At 40.5% G+C, this 17,747-nt stretch overlaps 1 protein-coding gene across 3 annotated transcripts in view; it reads left to right on the forward strand.

Annotated features, from left to right (window-relative positions):
• MAP2K5 (mitogen-activated protein kinase kinase 5) overlaps positions 1 to 17,747 on the forward strand; it is a 261,148-nt gene that overhangs the window by 1,090 nt on the left and 242,311 nt on the right. For all 3 annotated transcript variants that reach the window (XM_065940825.1, XM_065940823.1, XM_065940824.1), the window contains exon 2: positions 6,286 to 6,334. In XM_065940825.1, coding sequence (XP_065796897.1) covers positions 6,286 to 6,334 — 49 coding nt within the window. The remainder of the gene's footprint in view (positions 1 to 6,285; positions 6,335 to 17,747) is intronic.

Raw genomic sequence — 17,747 nt, forward strand, 5'->3', positions numbered from 1 at the left:
TGGTAACTAGTGAAAAAGAGAAAGTAGACAAGTCTAACCAATCACGTTTTAGCAAACCTAAAGTGTCCTCTAAGTTTTAAGATAGTGTCTTATCTAAAGAAACAAAGAGAAGTAAAACGAAGAAAAAATGCAGCTCATTAAACTATGACATGCCATGCATTGTACAAAACCCAATTTCAGAGATGTTATAATAGAGGTGTTATTTCACAGATGTTAAAATGTACTTTTAAGACTCAGTGAAGCCTTATTTTCATAATAAATATTCAAAATGTATTTCAAATAAAATGGAATGTTAGACTTGGCACTCAGCTTTCTTTATAGTCCAACTCTTTAACATTCATACATGACTACTGGAAAAACCATAGCTTTGACTAGACGGACCTTTCTAGGCAAAGTAATGTCTCTGCTTTTTAATATTCTGTCTAGGTTGGTCATAGCTTTCCTTCCAAGGAGCAAGCGTCTTTTAATTTCATGGCTGCAGTCACCATCTGCAGTGATTTTGGAGCCCAGAAAAATAAAGTCTGTCACTGTTTCCATTGTTTTCTCATCTAATTGCCATGAAGTGATGGGACCGGATGCCATGATCTTCGTTTTTTGAGTGTTTAGTTTTAAGCCAGCTTTTTCACTCTTCTCTTTCACTTTCATCAAGAGGCTCTTTAGTTCTTCTTTGCTTTCTGCCATAAGGGTGGTGTCATCTGTGTATTTCTCCTGGCGATCTTGATTCTAGCTTGTGCTTCATCCAGCCTAGCATTTCATATGATGTGCTTTGCATATAAGTTAAATTAGCAGGGTGACAATATACAGCTTTGATGTACTCCTTTCCCAATTTGGAACCTGTCTGTTATTCCATGTCCAGTTCTGACAGTTGCTTCTTGACCTCTTCCTTCATGGTAAGGCCCAAGCCCCTTGGCATGGTCCTCTGGACCGGTCTTGATTGGCTCATGCCTGCCTGGCACCAGCTTCATCTCTCACTACACCCACATGAGCATCCTGTCCTCCAGATATATAGAATTAACCTTGAGTTCTCCAAGGTGCCCAGGCCATGTCCACTTGGCCTCTTTCTTTAGCTAGCCTGCTCCTACCTGTCCTTCAGAGTCAAGCTTCACTTCTCTGTGTTGGTCTTGGTCACATGCCCCTCCTCTGTGTGCCCACAACTTTGTTCTGGCAAAGTACATGGGATTTGTGCTAATTTTGTTGGTCCCCTCCACTAGATAGTAAAATTCTAGAGGAGACAGACATCTCTGTTTCTGGTGCTACCTAGGCCCCTGAAAGATTTGTTTATGAGGGAGCTTCAAAGTTCAAACCACACCATTATGGTTTTGTGGACAGCACACTAAGTGTTGAATCAAGAACTTTGGATTTAATTGTAACTAGGCAAGTCACCAAAGAAGGCAATGGCACCCCACTCCAGTACTCTTGCCTGGAACATTCCATGGATGGAGGAGCCTGGTGGGCTGCAGTCCATGGGGTCTCTAAGAGTCGGACACGACTGAGCTACTTCACTTTCACTTTTCACTTTCCTGCATTGGAGAAGGAAATGGCAACCCACTCCAGTGTTCTTGCCTGGAGAATCCCAGGGATGGGGGAGCCTGGTGGGCTGCTGTCTATGGGGTCGCACAGAGTCAGACATGACTGAAGCGACTTAGCAGCAGCAGCAGCAGGCAAGTCACTGTTCTCCGAGCCTAAATTATCTTGCTTGTAAATTAGGAGTAATGATACCTGCCTCAAAGACTTGTAAAGATTAACTGAGATTGTGTTTTTGATGAGAAAGACATGAGATTTCTTTGACTTTACTCATTTGAGACAACAGAAGGTATTCTTTTAAGTAGAATGGTTGTTGTTGTTTAGTTACTCAGTGGTGTCCGACTCTTGGCAAATCCATGAACTGTAGCCCACCAGGCTCCTCTGTCCGTATGATTTCCCAGGCAAGCATACTGGAGTGGGTTGGCCTATTCTTCTGCAAGGGATCGTCCTGACCCAGGGATTTAACCCGCATTCCTCCCTTATTGGCAGGTGGATTCTTTACCACTGAGCCAACAGTAGAATGAGCCCGAGTAGAATGGTACAGTGTTTGAAACAAACTCTTGAGCCAGGCTGACTGGGTTTAAATTGCAAACCTTACTGTACTCACTTGAGCAAGTGTTTTCTGTATCTCAGTTTCTTCTTTGGTAAAAAAAGAAAAAATAGGGTTGGGGGATAAAAGTAGTGCCAACCTCATAGAGTTCTGAGTTCCAGGGCAGTCAATACCTGTAAAGTACTTACAAGAACCTAGAGCTTACTAAGTTCTAAGTGTTTTTGTTACAGTAACAGAAGAGATCGGGCCTGGGCATCTCTTAGTTGTACATTGGCTCAAGGATGACTGGCCTAAAAGTAAACCTTGCACAAACAGTTCCATGATTGAGAGCTCAGAATGCAAGGTGCCTTTACACATGCTTACTCAGATAAGCTCAGTTGAAGCGTATTATGTTGGGAAGGCCACTTGTGACAGTGGGGGCAAATCAAGTTATTTGAACTGTGAGCTCAAATCTTGCAGGACCTCTGAGCTCTCTTTTCCAGGTTCACCTTCAGCAAGAAACCAACAGTCACTGCAGCATTTTTGGCTGGGAACCTTAAAATTTTAAGCCAAATGAAACCTGCACTGTTCCCCTTCGTCTCATGTAACTGTCCTCACATCATTTTTCAAATGAGCACTCATGAAACCCAGATGAGGAAAATGATAAAGCCATACGGCTGGTTTGTGGCAGAACCAGACACGAAGCCAGAAGCAGTTTGTAGTCACTGAGTCAGCTGGAGCTGAGGGTGTTTTGGACTCGGAGTCAGTAGTTGAGGGCGCTGCTCATGGCTCTCCCAAACGGCTGGGACTCCCTGGGCAAGTCACGGGGCCTCTCTGGTGGCTGTGTCCTTCGTCTGAAGTAGTTAGGGACTGGCTGCCATGTGAAGTAGGCCCAGCTGGTCCTCTCGGGCAGAGGCATTTGGGTTATCTGTTTTTCAGCTTTCTGTGTTTCACCTCGTTTTGGTGACACAATCCCCAGTTTGGGGGAAATTGTGTAGGAGGTCTGGATTAGTGAGTGGTAGTAAAGAAAGTTCCCCCTGTCCTCTGAATCCTCTCTCCCAAGTTCCAGCCCACATTTCCTCTTATCTGTGAAGTGTCTGTCTTAACTGAGTCTGTGATTTTTCCTGCCTTCTGACTTAACCACTGCTATTTGCTAGTTGATGTCTTTTGTTTGGCCCTTTTATCACACTGTGCGTGCTTGCTTGCTCAGTCGTACCCGACTCTTTGCTACCCTGTGGACTGTAGTCTGCTGCTGATCTCCTCTGTCCATGGGATTTCCCAGGCAAGAATGAAGTGGGTTGCCATCTCCTTCTCCAGGGGCTTTTTCCTGACTCAGAGATTGAACCCGCATCGCCTGCACTCCGGGCAGATTCTTCACCAAGCTGGGCCATCAGGGAAGTGTTGAGTGTTCTGAATTGTTAGTCTTTTAAGTTTGTCTCTATTTTTGTGACAGATTATAATCTTCCTGACATCAAGGAGTACGTCTTATTCTTCTGTTACCTACAGTTTTGTTATCTTTGTGCTCCTGGCATGTTGTGGATGCTCCCTTATATTTTTGGTTTGCCATTTGTTTGACTGAAGGGAAGGAGAAGAAAAGGATCAAGAAACGATCGCCATCCAGTTGTGTAAACACATGTGCTCTTTTGAAACCTTCTTTAGGTTGGGTAAAATGTTGAGAATAAGATAGGGTCATTTTGAAATTAATCACTTAAAATACAACTGGGAAATATGCATAAAGTTGGATGTGCCTGCTTAGAAAAGACCAGGAGATTGTATTTTGTTTTCCAACTTTTTACTGCTTTGTAATCACAATAGCTCCACTTTATTTGCCTTAACAGAATAAGTGGCTGGTTATGTTCATGTCACTCTCATGATTCTCGCACGATTCTTGCTTTTTCTTTCCCTGTTTCTCCATGTTAGATGTAAAGTTTGTAAAGTGGCTCCTTGTTTATGTTGATGAGCTAAGGAGGCCATTGCTGCCCAGCAGTGTATTCAAATAGTTGTCAGAAATTAATATTTTATGGGGATCTGCTCTTCATAAGTAGGAAGGATCCTAAGTTAGTTTGCTCATTCTGTAGGGTTCACACCTCGAGATTGGTTATCTGAAAGTGAGCAGTCATAACCTAGACTTGGAGAGTTGGGAAGGTGGAGGGTGTTTGCCCTTCTCTCCCCCTTTTTAAACCAATACTAGCTAGTCCTCGGTAAATGCATAAAAGGGTTAAGTGAACCAGAGATCATCCTCCATGAATTGTTAGGTGCTGAAATTTAGGGTTTTGTTATGAGCCAGGATTTGTAACGTTCCAGTCACCAGTGACTGTTTTATTTATTTAACAGACGCTAATACTGTGCTTACCACGTGCTAGACACTGTTGTAAGCACTTTGTAAATATTAACATATTAGTCCTACAAGGTAGGTACAGTTATGATCTTATCTTGCACAGAAGGAAATGGAGGCCCAGAGGGATCCAGTCACTCGGGGCCTGAACAGCAGAGCCAAGGTCCAAGCCTCGCAGTTGGGCTCTCCTCCACACTCTCAGGCTTTGCACCGGTTGCCTGTGTGTTCCATATGAAGTCAGCAGTTTTCATTTACCTGTCAGGAGATACTTTCTACCTACAAATATCTAGAAAGAATTTTTTTTTCAATATTAACATCTTTCACAGATACTTCCTCAAAGAGTTGTTTCATTTGCTAAGACTAAAGGAAAAGAATCTCTTTTGGCTGTAATGAGTGAGGGCTGCCTAAGATAGTTCCTTCTGATCAATTTTTTTTTTCCTTCTGATCAATTTTATATGCACAGATTTACTTAAAACACACATACACACACAGTGGAGGCGAGGCAATTATGCAAATTGCCACTGCAGCAAAAGCTTCTAAAGCACTGCCTTTAGAAGGATGTTGCAGCCACCACACTGCTAAGTGCCCTGCTTGGAAGGGCTGTGGGTGCCCTGCTGAGAAATACTGCTAGCAGCTTTGTCAGCCGGCGCCTAGTGCCAGCTGTGGCATCCCAGGAGGGATGTTGTGGCAGAGCTCCCCGAGAGCAATGGAGTGTGTAGACCATTTGGGTTGGACTGGACATCACGGAGGGTCACTTTTCCCAGAGCTGTTTCTCGAAGGTGTTCTGTACACCTTTAAATAAACTGTCTCTGTAGACTATTTTTCAAGTGTTTTCAACTTTACAGGTTCATTTAAACATTGATGCCAAGTTATATGCACTTCTTTTGTAGGCTCGATTAACTCTGTTTTGATGTCATTAAATATGTTTCTCAGTAGCACAGAGTTGAGGTTGATAATTCTTTGTATTAAATGTAGTATTATAGCTTGACATCATCATCATGTAAAGTCGTTTTTTGAACTCTTCCTGTTACGAGTGCAAGGCGTGGTATTGTTAGTTACATATCAAGAACTACATTTGTTGAAGATCTGTGGTGTATTAGGTTAGTTCATGTTTATTACATTATTTAATACTTCTTACATTACCTCCATGAGCACTGGGCTTCCCGAGTGGTTCAGTGGTAAAGAATCTGCCTGCCCGTGCAGGAGGCGCAGGAGAGATTGGTTCGATCTGTGGGTCAGATAGATCCCCTGGAGGAAGAGATGGCAACCCCCTCCAGTATTCTTGCCTAGAAAATCCCGTGGACAGGAGAGCCTGATGGGGCTGTAGTTCATGGGGTTGCAAAGAGTAGGACACGACTTAGTGACTGAGCGTGAACACAAGTACCATAAGCATCATAAACCCATATTGGAGGATAATCAAATTCAGGCTCAGAGAGGATGAGTGATTTGTTCCCAGTCACACAACTGGGATTTAGGCAGTTTAGGCAGAGCTGAGATTCAGATCCAGGCCAGTCTGACTCCTGAAACCTCTTTTTCTACTAACAGTACATTCCTTCTATAGCTTCCCATAGAAGAAACCTTTTTTTTTTTTTTTGTAAATGTGCAACAGTGTACTTGTCTATGCTATTGAATCCAGGGTAAAAAGTCACATTATTCATGCGGAGTGGAAAGGACTTTTTAATGATCCCCTCCCCTAGAAAAGATTTAAACTCTAGAATAGAGATTTAAACTCTGGACTTAGATTGCTGGGCTAAATGTGATTATGTGCTAATGTTTTTATAGTTTATGCCAACATTTCAAAAATCTTTTCCAGGTTCTCATATTTCCTCTAGGATTTGCCACATGTTAGCAGTAAAGAAGATGGCTAATTGTGTTTCTTTATTCTTTCTTTCTTTAGGATGTGATAGGCCAGGTTCTGCCTGAAGCAACAACCACAGCATTTGAATGTAAGTCTGGGTTATATACTTTGACTATTTCTCTCTGCAGTAATTTTTCAAAGGGTTTATGGGTTGCGTTACTTTAGAAACTGACAAAAACAGATTATTTATGATCATCATATGGTAAATTTAAATATTTATAAATTAATGCAAGTTTAATGATGATACTGAGCCAAGTAATATTTTCTTATTTAATCATATCTTGGGTGTACATATTTCTGTAATATAGCTTTAATTACCAACATGACCTTTATCTGCTCTTGCTCCTCACTGTAATAATATTGTAGGACAAAATGAAACGTGTAAACTACCTGTAGGCCAGTGATTATTGATGAAAAGATTTTAATCCTTTGCTCCCTTAAATTGCAACAGAGTAGAGCGATTAAGTGAATGCTGCGGGAATAATTCTGCTTTAGTGGGGCTTGGCAAGGCTTTTGGATGGGGACAGCAACACTTCAGGTCTTGAGTCATTCCCCACCCCACCCCCCGAAACCAGTTTGCCTGGGGCCTGAGGTGAGGGCAGGGTGTACTAGAAAACTGATTTTGACATTTGCGGGAGGATGTGAAGGGCCGAGTAGCATGAGAGTTTAATCAGTAGCCCAGGGCCTCTGGTGTTGGGAAGGATAAAGAAAGGTTTGTAACTGGCCTCATCTTTTATTGATGATGTGGTCTGCTTTTCCTTATGGAAAAATGTACAGTTTCTCCACATGATTGTATCTTTTTTGTTCTTGTTTTTTAAGCAGATGGTTAATGACAGAGAGTACAAGATCCTTTCTTTTATTTATGTTCTCTTGGATACAATTTGACAGTATTTACCAAAATATAGAATGTTCAAAATCTTTGACTGTACAGATCCACTTTTAGGAAACTGTCCAACAGAAATACCTACACATGTCTTGAATGCCCTTCAAACAAAGTGTTCATCGTGGAATTTTTTTTTTTTCTTTAATTTTGGCTGCTCTGTAAGGCTTGTGAGATCTCAGTTCCCTGACCAGGGATTGAACCTGGGCCACAGCAGTGAAAGCATCAAACCCTAACCGCTAGGCCACAGGGAATTCCCTGGAATTATTTTTAAAAGCAAGAAATTTAGAGGTAAGCTAAATGCCTACAATTAGTTAATTAATTAACCATAGTCTGAAGCATTAAGTGGTGGCTAAAAAGAATGAGAATTTTGAACATTGACATGGAAATATATTTGGGATATACTATTAATAAACAAAATATGTATGGTATGATCCCATTTTGATTAAATATAGTATGATCCCATGTTTATTCCCTACTTCCACCTCCCAACTTCATGTACATACTGAGACAAAGATCTGAAGAGGTGCCTTCCGCAGTGCTTTCCAGCAGTTTCTCCTGGAAAGCAGACTTGGCGCTGTCGTGAGGGAAGAATTGACTGAATGAACACACTTTCTGCTTTATCTCTCTCTCTCTATTGCTATTTCAGTATTCTCTGTTGAATGTTTTTCAACAGTCACTTCATGGTTTTAAAAGCTACTTGAGTAGAACTTTTTAATTAATAAAGAAGAGTATTGTATTAACCACAATGAACTCCATATACTACTGAAAAATAGTATGTATATCTGAAATACATGTTAGTGTTGCAGGCTCTTCAGACGCCTTGAGGTAACTTCTTGGGGATGCCAAGGATTTCATGGATAGTCTGGTAGTTAACATTTGGGGTACTTAACTGTTGCCAGATGCTGTGTTAAGAGTGTTCCATGAATATTACTCAGCCATTAAAAAGAATTCATTTGAATCAGTTCTAATGAGATGGATGAAACTGGAGCCCATTATACACAGTGAAGTAAGCCAGAAAGATAAAGACCAATACAGTATACTAACGCATGTATATGGAATTTAAAAAGATGGTAACGATAACCCTATATGCAAAACAGAAAAAGAGACACAGATGTACAGAACAGACTTTTGGACTCTGTGGGAGAAGGCGAGGGTGGGATGTTCTGAGAGAACAGCATTGAAACAAGTATGCTATCAAGGGTGAAACAGATCACCAGCCCAGGTTGGATGCATGAGACGGGTGCTCAGGGCTGTTGCACTGGGAAGACCCAGAGGGATGGGATGGGGAGGGAGGTGGGAGGGAGGATCGGGATGGGGAACACATGTAAATCCATGGCTGATTCATGTCAAAGTATGGCAAAACCACTACAATATTGTAAAGTAATTAGCCTCCAACTAATAAAAATAAATGGACAAAAAAAAAGAGTGTTCCATGGGTTATCTCATTTAATTTAACCTTCACAAGATCCCCATGAAGTACTTTGAAGGACTGTTATTTGCTCTGTGCTACTTGAGGACATCTCCTCTAAGTAGCTTGTTTAAGTCTCACAGCTAGTAAGTGATAAAGTGGAATTTTTCATGTGTGTATTCTCAGCCACTGTTGAGACTTGTTCTAAGAGTTGTCATAATTCTTGATGTTGTGCATTCTGATTGTTTTTTAGTGAGGCAAAAAAGAATCTTACCTTGCTTTCTTTACTTCTCCCTTTCTGTATCCCTCCAAGTGGCTTGATGTACCTGTGCCTTTCTGGCTTTCAGGGTCAGGGTTCATAGTAGTAATGCTGATTATTTTAGCTATCATTTATTGATGCAGGTCAGGAAGCAACAGTTAGAACTGGACATGGAACAACAGACTGGTTCCAAAGAGGGAAAGGAGTACGTCAAGGCTGTATATTGTCACCCTGCTTATTTAACTTATATGCAGAGTACATCACGAGAAACGCTGGGCTGGAAGAAGCACAAGCTGGAATCAAGATTGCTGGGAGAAATATCAATAACCTCAGACGTGCAGATGCTGCTGCTGCTGCTAAGTCACTTCAGTCGTGTCCGACTCTGTGTGACCCCATAGACGGCAGCCCACCAGGCTCCCCCGTCCCTGGGATTCTCCAGGCAAGAACACTGGAGTGGGTTGCCATTTCCTTCTCCAATGCATGAAAGTGAAAAGTGGAAGTGAAGCCACTCAGTGGTGTCTGACTCTTAGCGATCCCATGGACTGCAGCCTACCAGGCTCCTCTGTCCATGGGATTTTCCAGGCAAGAATTCTGGAGGGGGTTGCCATTGTCTGCTCCAGATGTGTAGATGACACCACCCTTACGGCAGAAAGTGAAGAACTAAAGAGCCTCTTGATGAAAGTGAAAGAGGAGAGTGAAAATGTTGGCTTAAAGCTCAACATTTAGAAAACTAAGATCATGGCATCTGGTCCCATCACTTTTGGCAAACAGATGGGGAAACAGTGGAAATAGTGGCAGACTTTATTCTTGGGGCTCCAGAATAACTGCTGATGGTGAATGCAGCCATGAAATTAAAAGATGCTTACTCCTTGGAAGGAAAATTATGGTCAACCTAGACAGCGTATTAAAAAGCAGAGATATTACTTTGCTGACAAAGTTCTGTCTAGTCAAGGCTATGGTTTTTCCAGTAGTCATGTGTGGATGTGAGAGGTGGACTATAAAGAAAGCTGAGCACCAAAGAATTGGTGCTTTTGCCCTGTGATGTTGGAGAAGACTCTTGCGAGACCCTTGGACTGCAAGGAGATCCAACCGGTCCATCCTAAAGGAGATCAGTCCTGGGTGTTCATTGGAAGGACTGATGTTGAAGCTGAAATTCCAGTACTTTGGCCACCTGATGTGAAGAATTGACTCATTGGGAAAGACCCTGATGCTGGGAAAGATTGAAGGTGGGAGGAGAAGGGGACGACAGAGGATGAGATGGTTGGATGGCATCCCCGACTCAATGGACATGAGTTTGGTTAAACTTTGGGAGTTGGTGATGGACAGGGAGGCCTGGAGTGCTGCAGTCCATAGGGTCGCAAAGAGTCGGACACGACTGAGCAACTGAATTGAACTGAACTAATTGATGGGCTGCTGTGTGCCAGACAGTGTTCTAGATGAGGTACCCCGATTATTGCTAATCTTTGCAATAATTGTGTAAGGTAGGAAAATTACACTTGTGAGGAAACTGAAACTCAGAGACATAAAGAGATTGTTGAAAGTGATCAGCTAGGAAGTGGTAGAGTTCATATGCAAATAAAGTTCTGTTTGAGCATGCAACTTGCAGCCTTTGTAACCAAGTACTTTGAAAGCCTGTGAAGGGTGTTAGGTGTGGTTTATGGGTGTGATGGAACAACCCTTGAATAAGTGAAACTTTGATCAAAGAAATATTTATGGTAATATATTTAACACTGACACGTATACTTAACACTAACAGAAGAAATGTTTAAACTTCTAGGTTTAACTTCTTAGAGATCTTTACTTTTTTCCCCTCACAGCAAGGGCAGTGACTCTATACCCATCAGCTTCTGGACCAGTTTTAGGTGGCAAGAATAATAACAAAAATACAGAGAGATAAAGTAATGGTAGTTCTTTGTTTTATTGTGTTCAGATTGTTGTGGACTTTCCATTATAGACTTAAAATCCTATGCGGGCTTCTTTCATGAGTGTTCTAGGGTGACCTTGTTTTCTGTACCAAAGATCCATACTAATGAATGAAATCTATGTGCAAAAAATATTGATAGTTGGAAGGATGTAGTTTATATGCTAATTTGCTTAAATATTTGAGCTCTTTCAGTAGTTTATGGTATGATGGAACAAATCTTGAATAAATAAAGCTTTAAGATATTTATAGTAATATAGTTAAGGCTGCTAAGTGTGGTGGTTTAGTTACTAAGTCATGTCCAACTCTTTGGGACCCCATGGGCTGTGGCCTGTCAGGCTCCTTTGTCCATGGGATTTCCCAGGCAAGAATACTGGAATGGGTTGCCAGTTCCTTCTCCAGGGGATCTTCCTGACACAGGGATCAAACGTAGGTCTCCTACACTGCAGGTGGATTCTTTACCAACTGAGCCACCAGGGGAGTCCTGCAAGGTATACCCAACAGTAACCTATACAGAAGAGGTGGTATTATATTTAGTGATCCAGTTAAGTGACGAGAGAAAGGACAGTGTCAAATTTACTGGTTCTACGTAAATGTAGAGAAAAAGAGTAAGTGGAAAGAGGGGAAGGGTTAAGGTTCTCTTACTGGAAGTTCAGTTCTGAGAAGTGCCATCTTGCTGGTGGGACCCCCAGTCCCACAGGTGTGGTGCATCTCTCTGGGCACGTCCCTGGAGCAGGTGACCTCTCGGGCCTGCCCTCCTGTTGGCTGTGTGCCTGTGTCCCATCCCCCCTGGATTTTGATGGCTTGGTGACAGGGGCCATGTTTGATTTCACTCTGGCTGTCTTAGTACAGTGGGCCCTGTACATCCACAGGTTCTGCATCTGCCAATTGTGTGACACCATTTTATATAAGAGACTTGATGGTCCACGGATTTTGGTATCCTGTTCGTGGTGGAGCGGGAGGGATGTGATTCTGGAACTAATGCCATGTGCATACTGAGAGAACAAGTATATTCTGTGCCTTGTAGAAACACCCTTGTTAAATAAGGTGGAATGTTATATATGTCCATGTTCAAAAGAGAATTGTAAAATGCATGTAACCTAAAGTTAAGTAAAAAAATTTGCTTTTTTTTTTTGGATTATTTGTGCAGTTATTCAGCCATGGGATATAACTGGTTGGTGGTGGACAATTCAGGATCCAAAATCAAATTCCTACACTTGTCCTGAGAGGGCAGAGGGTCTATAAGTGGCTATATTCTTTCTGATTTCTATTCCTGGGGATAGTGTTTCCAAGGGGATTTAGGGGTGACTGAGGGGAAGGAGCCCCATTCATGCCAGACTTACCTTTTGGACTCATGGCCTCAAACCTCTTTTTATTTTTACCACTTTTAGGTGAGAGTACTACTTTTCAGTATATAGTGTCTAGTTTTTGTTTTGTTTTGTTTTTTGTTTTTTTAATTTAAGAAGATTATCTTAAAAAAATTTCAGTCAGTATCAAAATTAAGCGAAAAGTCCACGTCCCCAATTCCCTAGTTATCAATTTCTTCTGTATCCTTCCAGATATTTCCTCATATACAATATATACAATATTGTAGCTAGTTGTCCCTGCCATTACTTAATAGTATATATTGGGTCTCTTTCTAATGTAAGTATATACAAATCAACTTCATTCTTTTGGATACTCTTATGGCCATGACTTAATTTATTTAACCTGTTGGTGGACCAGTTTTAAGTTTAAGACGTTATCAGTTTTTTTAGTAGCATTAGAAAAAAAAATGCTGCAGTCAACAACAGCATTGTCTGTTATGACTTTCCACAGTGTAGAAATGGATTTGGAACTACTGAAACAAGGAGTACCATATTGTATGTTTTAATAGCTATTTCCATGTTGTTCTTTAGAAGGTAGAGCCAATTTGTACTCCCACCACCAGTGTTCAAGAATGCCCATTTCTCTCTACCCTCACCAAGTCAACTTTTTAGTTGATGTCAATTTGATATGTGAAAAAGATTATTATAATTTTATTTTGTATTTCTTCAATTATAAGTGAGCTTGAGCATCTTTTCATTTATATTTTGGTCATTTGTGTTTAATTTCTGTAAACTATTTATCTCCTTTGCCCATTTTTCTATTTAGGTTATTTGTGTTTTTCTAGTTGACTGAAGCACTTTCCAATATTAAGAAAATCGGTCCTTTGTCTTAGATGTTATATTTTTGTTAGTTTATTACTTTTATTTCAGCTTGTTTTGGTCTTTTTTTTCTTTCTCTCTCTCTCTTTTTTTTCCCATGGAGAAGTTTAAAATTTTTGCATGGTCTGGTTTGTCATATTTTGTGACCTTTGGATTTATGTCATGTTTCGAAAGGTCTTCCATATTCCAAGATATTGGAGAAACATTAATTCAGATTCTTTTTTCTTTCTACTTTAATGGGGTTAAATACACACTTTTAGGTATGTATGTAAATATGTATGTTTGTATGTGTATTCATGTGGATTCTTTTTCTTTAATAAAACAACATGTATTTTATTACAAAGGCAGAGGATTTTTTAAAAAAATTTTGTACCATCTCCAGTTTATTTTGGTCCAAGGAGGAGTCAGGCGGTGATCCAACTTTATTTTTCAAGAAGACAGATAGTTGATTCCATGCTGGTTATTGAATAATTTGTCTTTCCCCAGGTATGAGAACACTTCTGAGATGAAGCTAAATTCCATAACCATCAAACATCTTGTATGTTTGCATGTGTGGGGCTATGTATGCTATAGGAGCTTGACATTTATATAGGTCCAAAGATCCCTGCTGATTTTCACATTTTCGTTAACAGATTAATGAGTACACCAACACATGAGGTGAGAAAAGTCAATTGTGCCCGCTAATGAGTTTCCTGTGCATATCAGTTACATGTGTTCCTCTCCCTGGATTTTCTCTAGACAAGTTACTAGTATAAAATTACGGTTGGGCTGGTGTTGCTGGACAGTAAAACTCTTACTGTTGACTTGATAGATGCATTTTAAGTCTATGTAGACAAATGCTGACTTATACCTATAAACACCATAAGGTACCACTTTTCTGGGATACTCTGACGTCATATATTCTGATCTATAGCCCTCATATCAGTATCTTCACACTGGTTAAGCCATGTGTCTGAGTTTTGGTTTGGAAAATATGACTTTAGGATAAATCTTTATATTGTTTTTCTTTAACTGTGACCATTTTATACTCACTCTTCATTGAATAGAATCCTTTTCAGATGTTTTATGAATTTCTGGGGAAAATGAAGCATTATTTTCTTAACAATGTACTGTATCTAAAAGGGCTAACTGTTTGCCTGTAAGTAAAAGTGGGTAGGTTAATGAAAAATTGTAATTCACATTAGACATACACTGAGTCTAAAAATTAGCATGTAAGTTATATACAGTGGAATATTTGTTGTCTTTTTTGAGTCGCTAAGTTGTGTCCAACTCTTTTGCAACCCCATGGACTATAGCCTGCCAGACTCCTCTATTCTGGATTTCCCAGGCATGAATACTGGAGTGGGTTGCCCTTTCCTTCTCCAGGGGATTCTTCCTGACCCTCGGATCAAACTCACTTCTCTTGCATTGGCAGGCAGATTGTTTACCACTGAGCAACCAGGGAAGCCCACAGTGGAATATTACTTAGCCATAAAAAGGAGCAAAATTATGCCATTTGTAGCAACATGGATGGACGTAGAGATTGTCGTACTGAATGAAGTAAGTCAGACGCAGAAAGACATATATAAATATCACTTACATGTGGCATCTAAAAAAGGGGGATACAAATGAGCTTATTTACAAAACACAAGTAGAGTCACAGATGTAGAAAACCAATTTGTAGTTATCAGGGGCAAAGGCGGGTGGCGAGAGGGATAAACTGGAAGACCGAGGTTGACATATACACACTACTATCTATAGAATAGGTAACTAGCTAATAAGAACCTGCTGTCCAGCATAGAGCACTCTACTCAGTACTCTGTAGTGGCCTGTATGGGAAAAGAATCTAAAAAAGGGGTAGATATGTATGTATGTGTAACTGATCACTTTGTTGTATACCTGTAACTAACACAACATTGTAAATCGACTACACTCCAATTAAAAAAAGAAAAAGAAACACAGGGGAAAAGGCCATCCTGGTTGTAGCCTGGAGATACCTTTTAATGACCCGTCAAAATATCTAATAAATTTTTTAAATGGTCCCCATTGCTGGTGGAAAAAAATATTAACATGTAGGAGCTAATTGTGTATTCTTAGAATTTGAGATGGTATAAAGGGAGCTTTTAATTTATTGAAATTTTATTTTGAAATATCACTGATGCAAAAAGTGCAATACATTTTTAGTCTTATGAGAGTAGTTGTTAGTGGTAGTAGTATATATTGGTAGTCTTATTAGTTATTATTGTTATTAGTAGTAGTAGTAAGTATTGGTAGTCTGGCTGTTTTACATGAGAATTTAGAAGTTTAAGTCCTTTACCCAAGCACCACCAGGCTAGTTCCTTAAGGGCAGTAGATAGTGATGCTCGTGTTTGAGGATTTTTTTTTTTTTTTTTTTTTTTTTTGGCTGCACCCCATGGCTTGCCAGGACCTTAGTTCTCCATCCAGGAATTGAACTCGTGTCCCCTGCAGTGGAAGCACAGAGTATTAATCATTGGACCAGCAGGGGAGTCCCAGTACCACTCGCTTTTGAATCACTAGAAACCCAGCGTAGCACCTGGCACATGGTAAACTCAGTTTGTGCTTTTGGAATGTGTGGATGGTTGAAGGAATGAAGTAGTAAGGACATGCCTTCTGTCTCTCATCCATCAGCAAATCCTGGTGACTCTGCCTTTAAAATATATCCAGCATGTAATGACTGCTCAAAATCTCAACCTGGTTTAGGCCACCATCACCTCTTACGTGGACTAGGACCATGGTTCCCTGGCTTGTCTCCTGTTTCTGCTTTGCCTCCACGTAGCCTCTTCCTCAGACTGCAGCCAAAGTGATCCTTTTAGAAGTTAAGTGAGATCACTGCACTCAAGACCCTCCAGGGTTTCTTTCTCACTCAGGAGTGAAAGCCAAGTCCTGCAAGGCCCTGCCCTTTCTCATCTGCCCCCAGCTCTACTCCATCATTACTCCTGTGAACTCGTCTCTCTCTCCTTCATCTTATTCTCAGTCTGTTCCAGCTACTCTGACTTTCTTTCAGTCTCTCAGGTATGTCAGGTATTCTTCTGCCTCTCTGCCTGAAACATTCTTTTCCCAGATATCTGTATGATTCATCCCCTCATCCCTTTCAAGTCTTTCTCAAGTAGGGTGTAACCTTCGTGAGGGCAGGGGTTTTCCTCTTTCCACTGTTGTTTTCCTCAATGTCCAGAACATTACCTTTGACATAGTGGGCACTTACATATTTTTTTGGAAAGAAACAGGAGGCAAAGAAGAAGGATTCAGGAGACGGGAGGCATGGAGCTAAACTAAAACTCATGGATATGAAGATTTAGCCTTAGAGACTATGGCCTCCAGTCCTGACCAGATCTTAGACCCTGTGAAGGGTTCTAAACTTGACAGGTCTTCTGATAATTTCCTGTTGATGTCTTTTTTAACCTCTGTAACTCTATTTTCATTTCTTTTCTCTTGCCTTAGAAAACTGCCTTTGCTGTAGTTCTAATTGATCCTTCTTACCTGGCACTGAAGTACACATGACAAATAAACTACAGTATTGTCTTAACTTTCTGTGGCTCTTGGCAGAAGCTAAATTATTTCTCTCGAAAGCTGACTTGAGCCCTGCCCCTGTAGCGGGTGTGGTGTGCCTGAGAACTCCGCAGAATCTGCTGTTTGTCTGCTGTTTACTCAGTAGGAACTCTGCTTGCCATTCTGACCGCCCCTCACCTGAGGCTGCCTCTCCTCTATTGGGCCTTTATGTTCCTCCTCTTGGTTTCTCTCTTGGATTGCATGTTGCTTCGAAGGAAATCGCTGCCAACATATGGCCTGTTATGATTCTCTTTTCCCAAACTCTGCCATTTTGTGTATTTGTGACATACTGCAGATTTTGTGAAGATTGCTTCATAATGTTTGTTTACCATCTGCTGCACTCTATTTGGTATCTTGCTAGGATTTTTTTCCTCCATTTTAAGTGACATTAACAGAATCCAGCCAGTACATAGACTTTCTGGTTCTACTTTTGCTTCCCTAATGTGCTGGAAAATCATATTACTATGCTCCAGGCAACTAGAGAAGGCTGGAATTCTCATTGTGAACCAGTGTATCAGAGCACTTCCCCTCCCCGCTTCTTGGTCATATCTAGTAATGCTTTTTTGGTTAGATGGCAAAGAACCTCCATGTGTAAGACAAAAAGAGTTCAAATTATTTTTTTTACTTCTCTTTACGTAGTGCATTGACTTCCTGGTGTTCTTCAATGTATTTATACCTTTGAAACTCTTTCTGCCATTTCAGTAAGTTTTTTATGATTTATGGTTCCAGCTAGTGTACTTTTTATAGCTAATCCAGTTTGATAGGCCCAGCCAGGTTCTTTGATAGATGGGCTGACTATGTATATCCTACTTTTTATTCAGAAAAGTATTTTAAGTTATTCTCATACTAAATTGTTTGGTATGTAGTTCTGCTTTCTCATCCTTTATTAACTTCTCCTTTCTCTCAGTTCATTGTCTATTTAAAAAAATTTTTTCCAGCTTTATTTAGATGTAAATGACACATAACGTTGTGAAAGTTTAGGGTGTATAACATGTTGATTTGATCATTATATAGTGCAAAATGATTACCCCTGTAGTGTTAGCTAAAATGTTTATCCTGATACATAATTAGTGTTTCTTTTTTGTGGTAAGAACATTTAAGATCAGTTAGCAGTGTTCAAGTATGTAATACAGTATTATTAGCAATAATCACCATACTGTACATTGGATCCTCACACTCTGTTAATATTATAATAAGTATTTACCCTTTGACAAGTATCTCCCTGTTTCCCCACTCTACAACCCCTGGTAACCCTGAATTTCAGTTGTTTAGATTCCACATATAAGTGATATCATACA

Source organism: Muntiacus reevesi, chromosome 7 (assembly GCF_963930625.1).
Source record: "Muntiacus reevesi chromosome 7, mMunRee1.1, whole genome shotgun sequence".
NCBI classification, from domain to species: domain Eukaryota; kingdom Metazoa; phylum Chordata; class Mammalia; order Artiodactyla; family Cervidae; genus Muntiacus; species Muntiacus reevesi.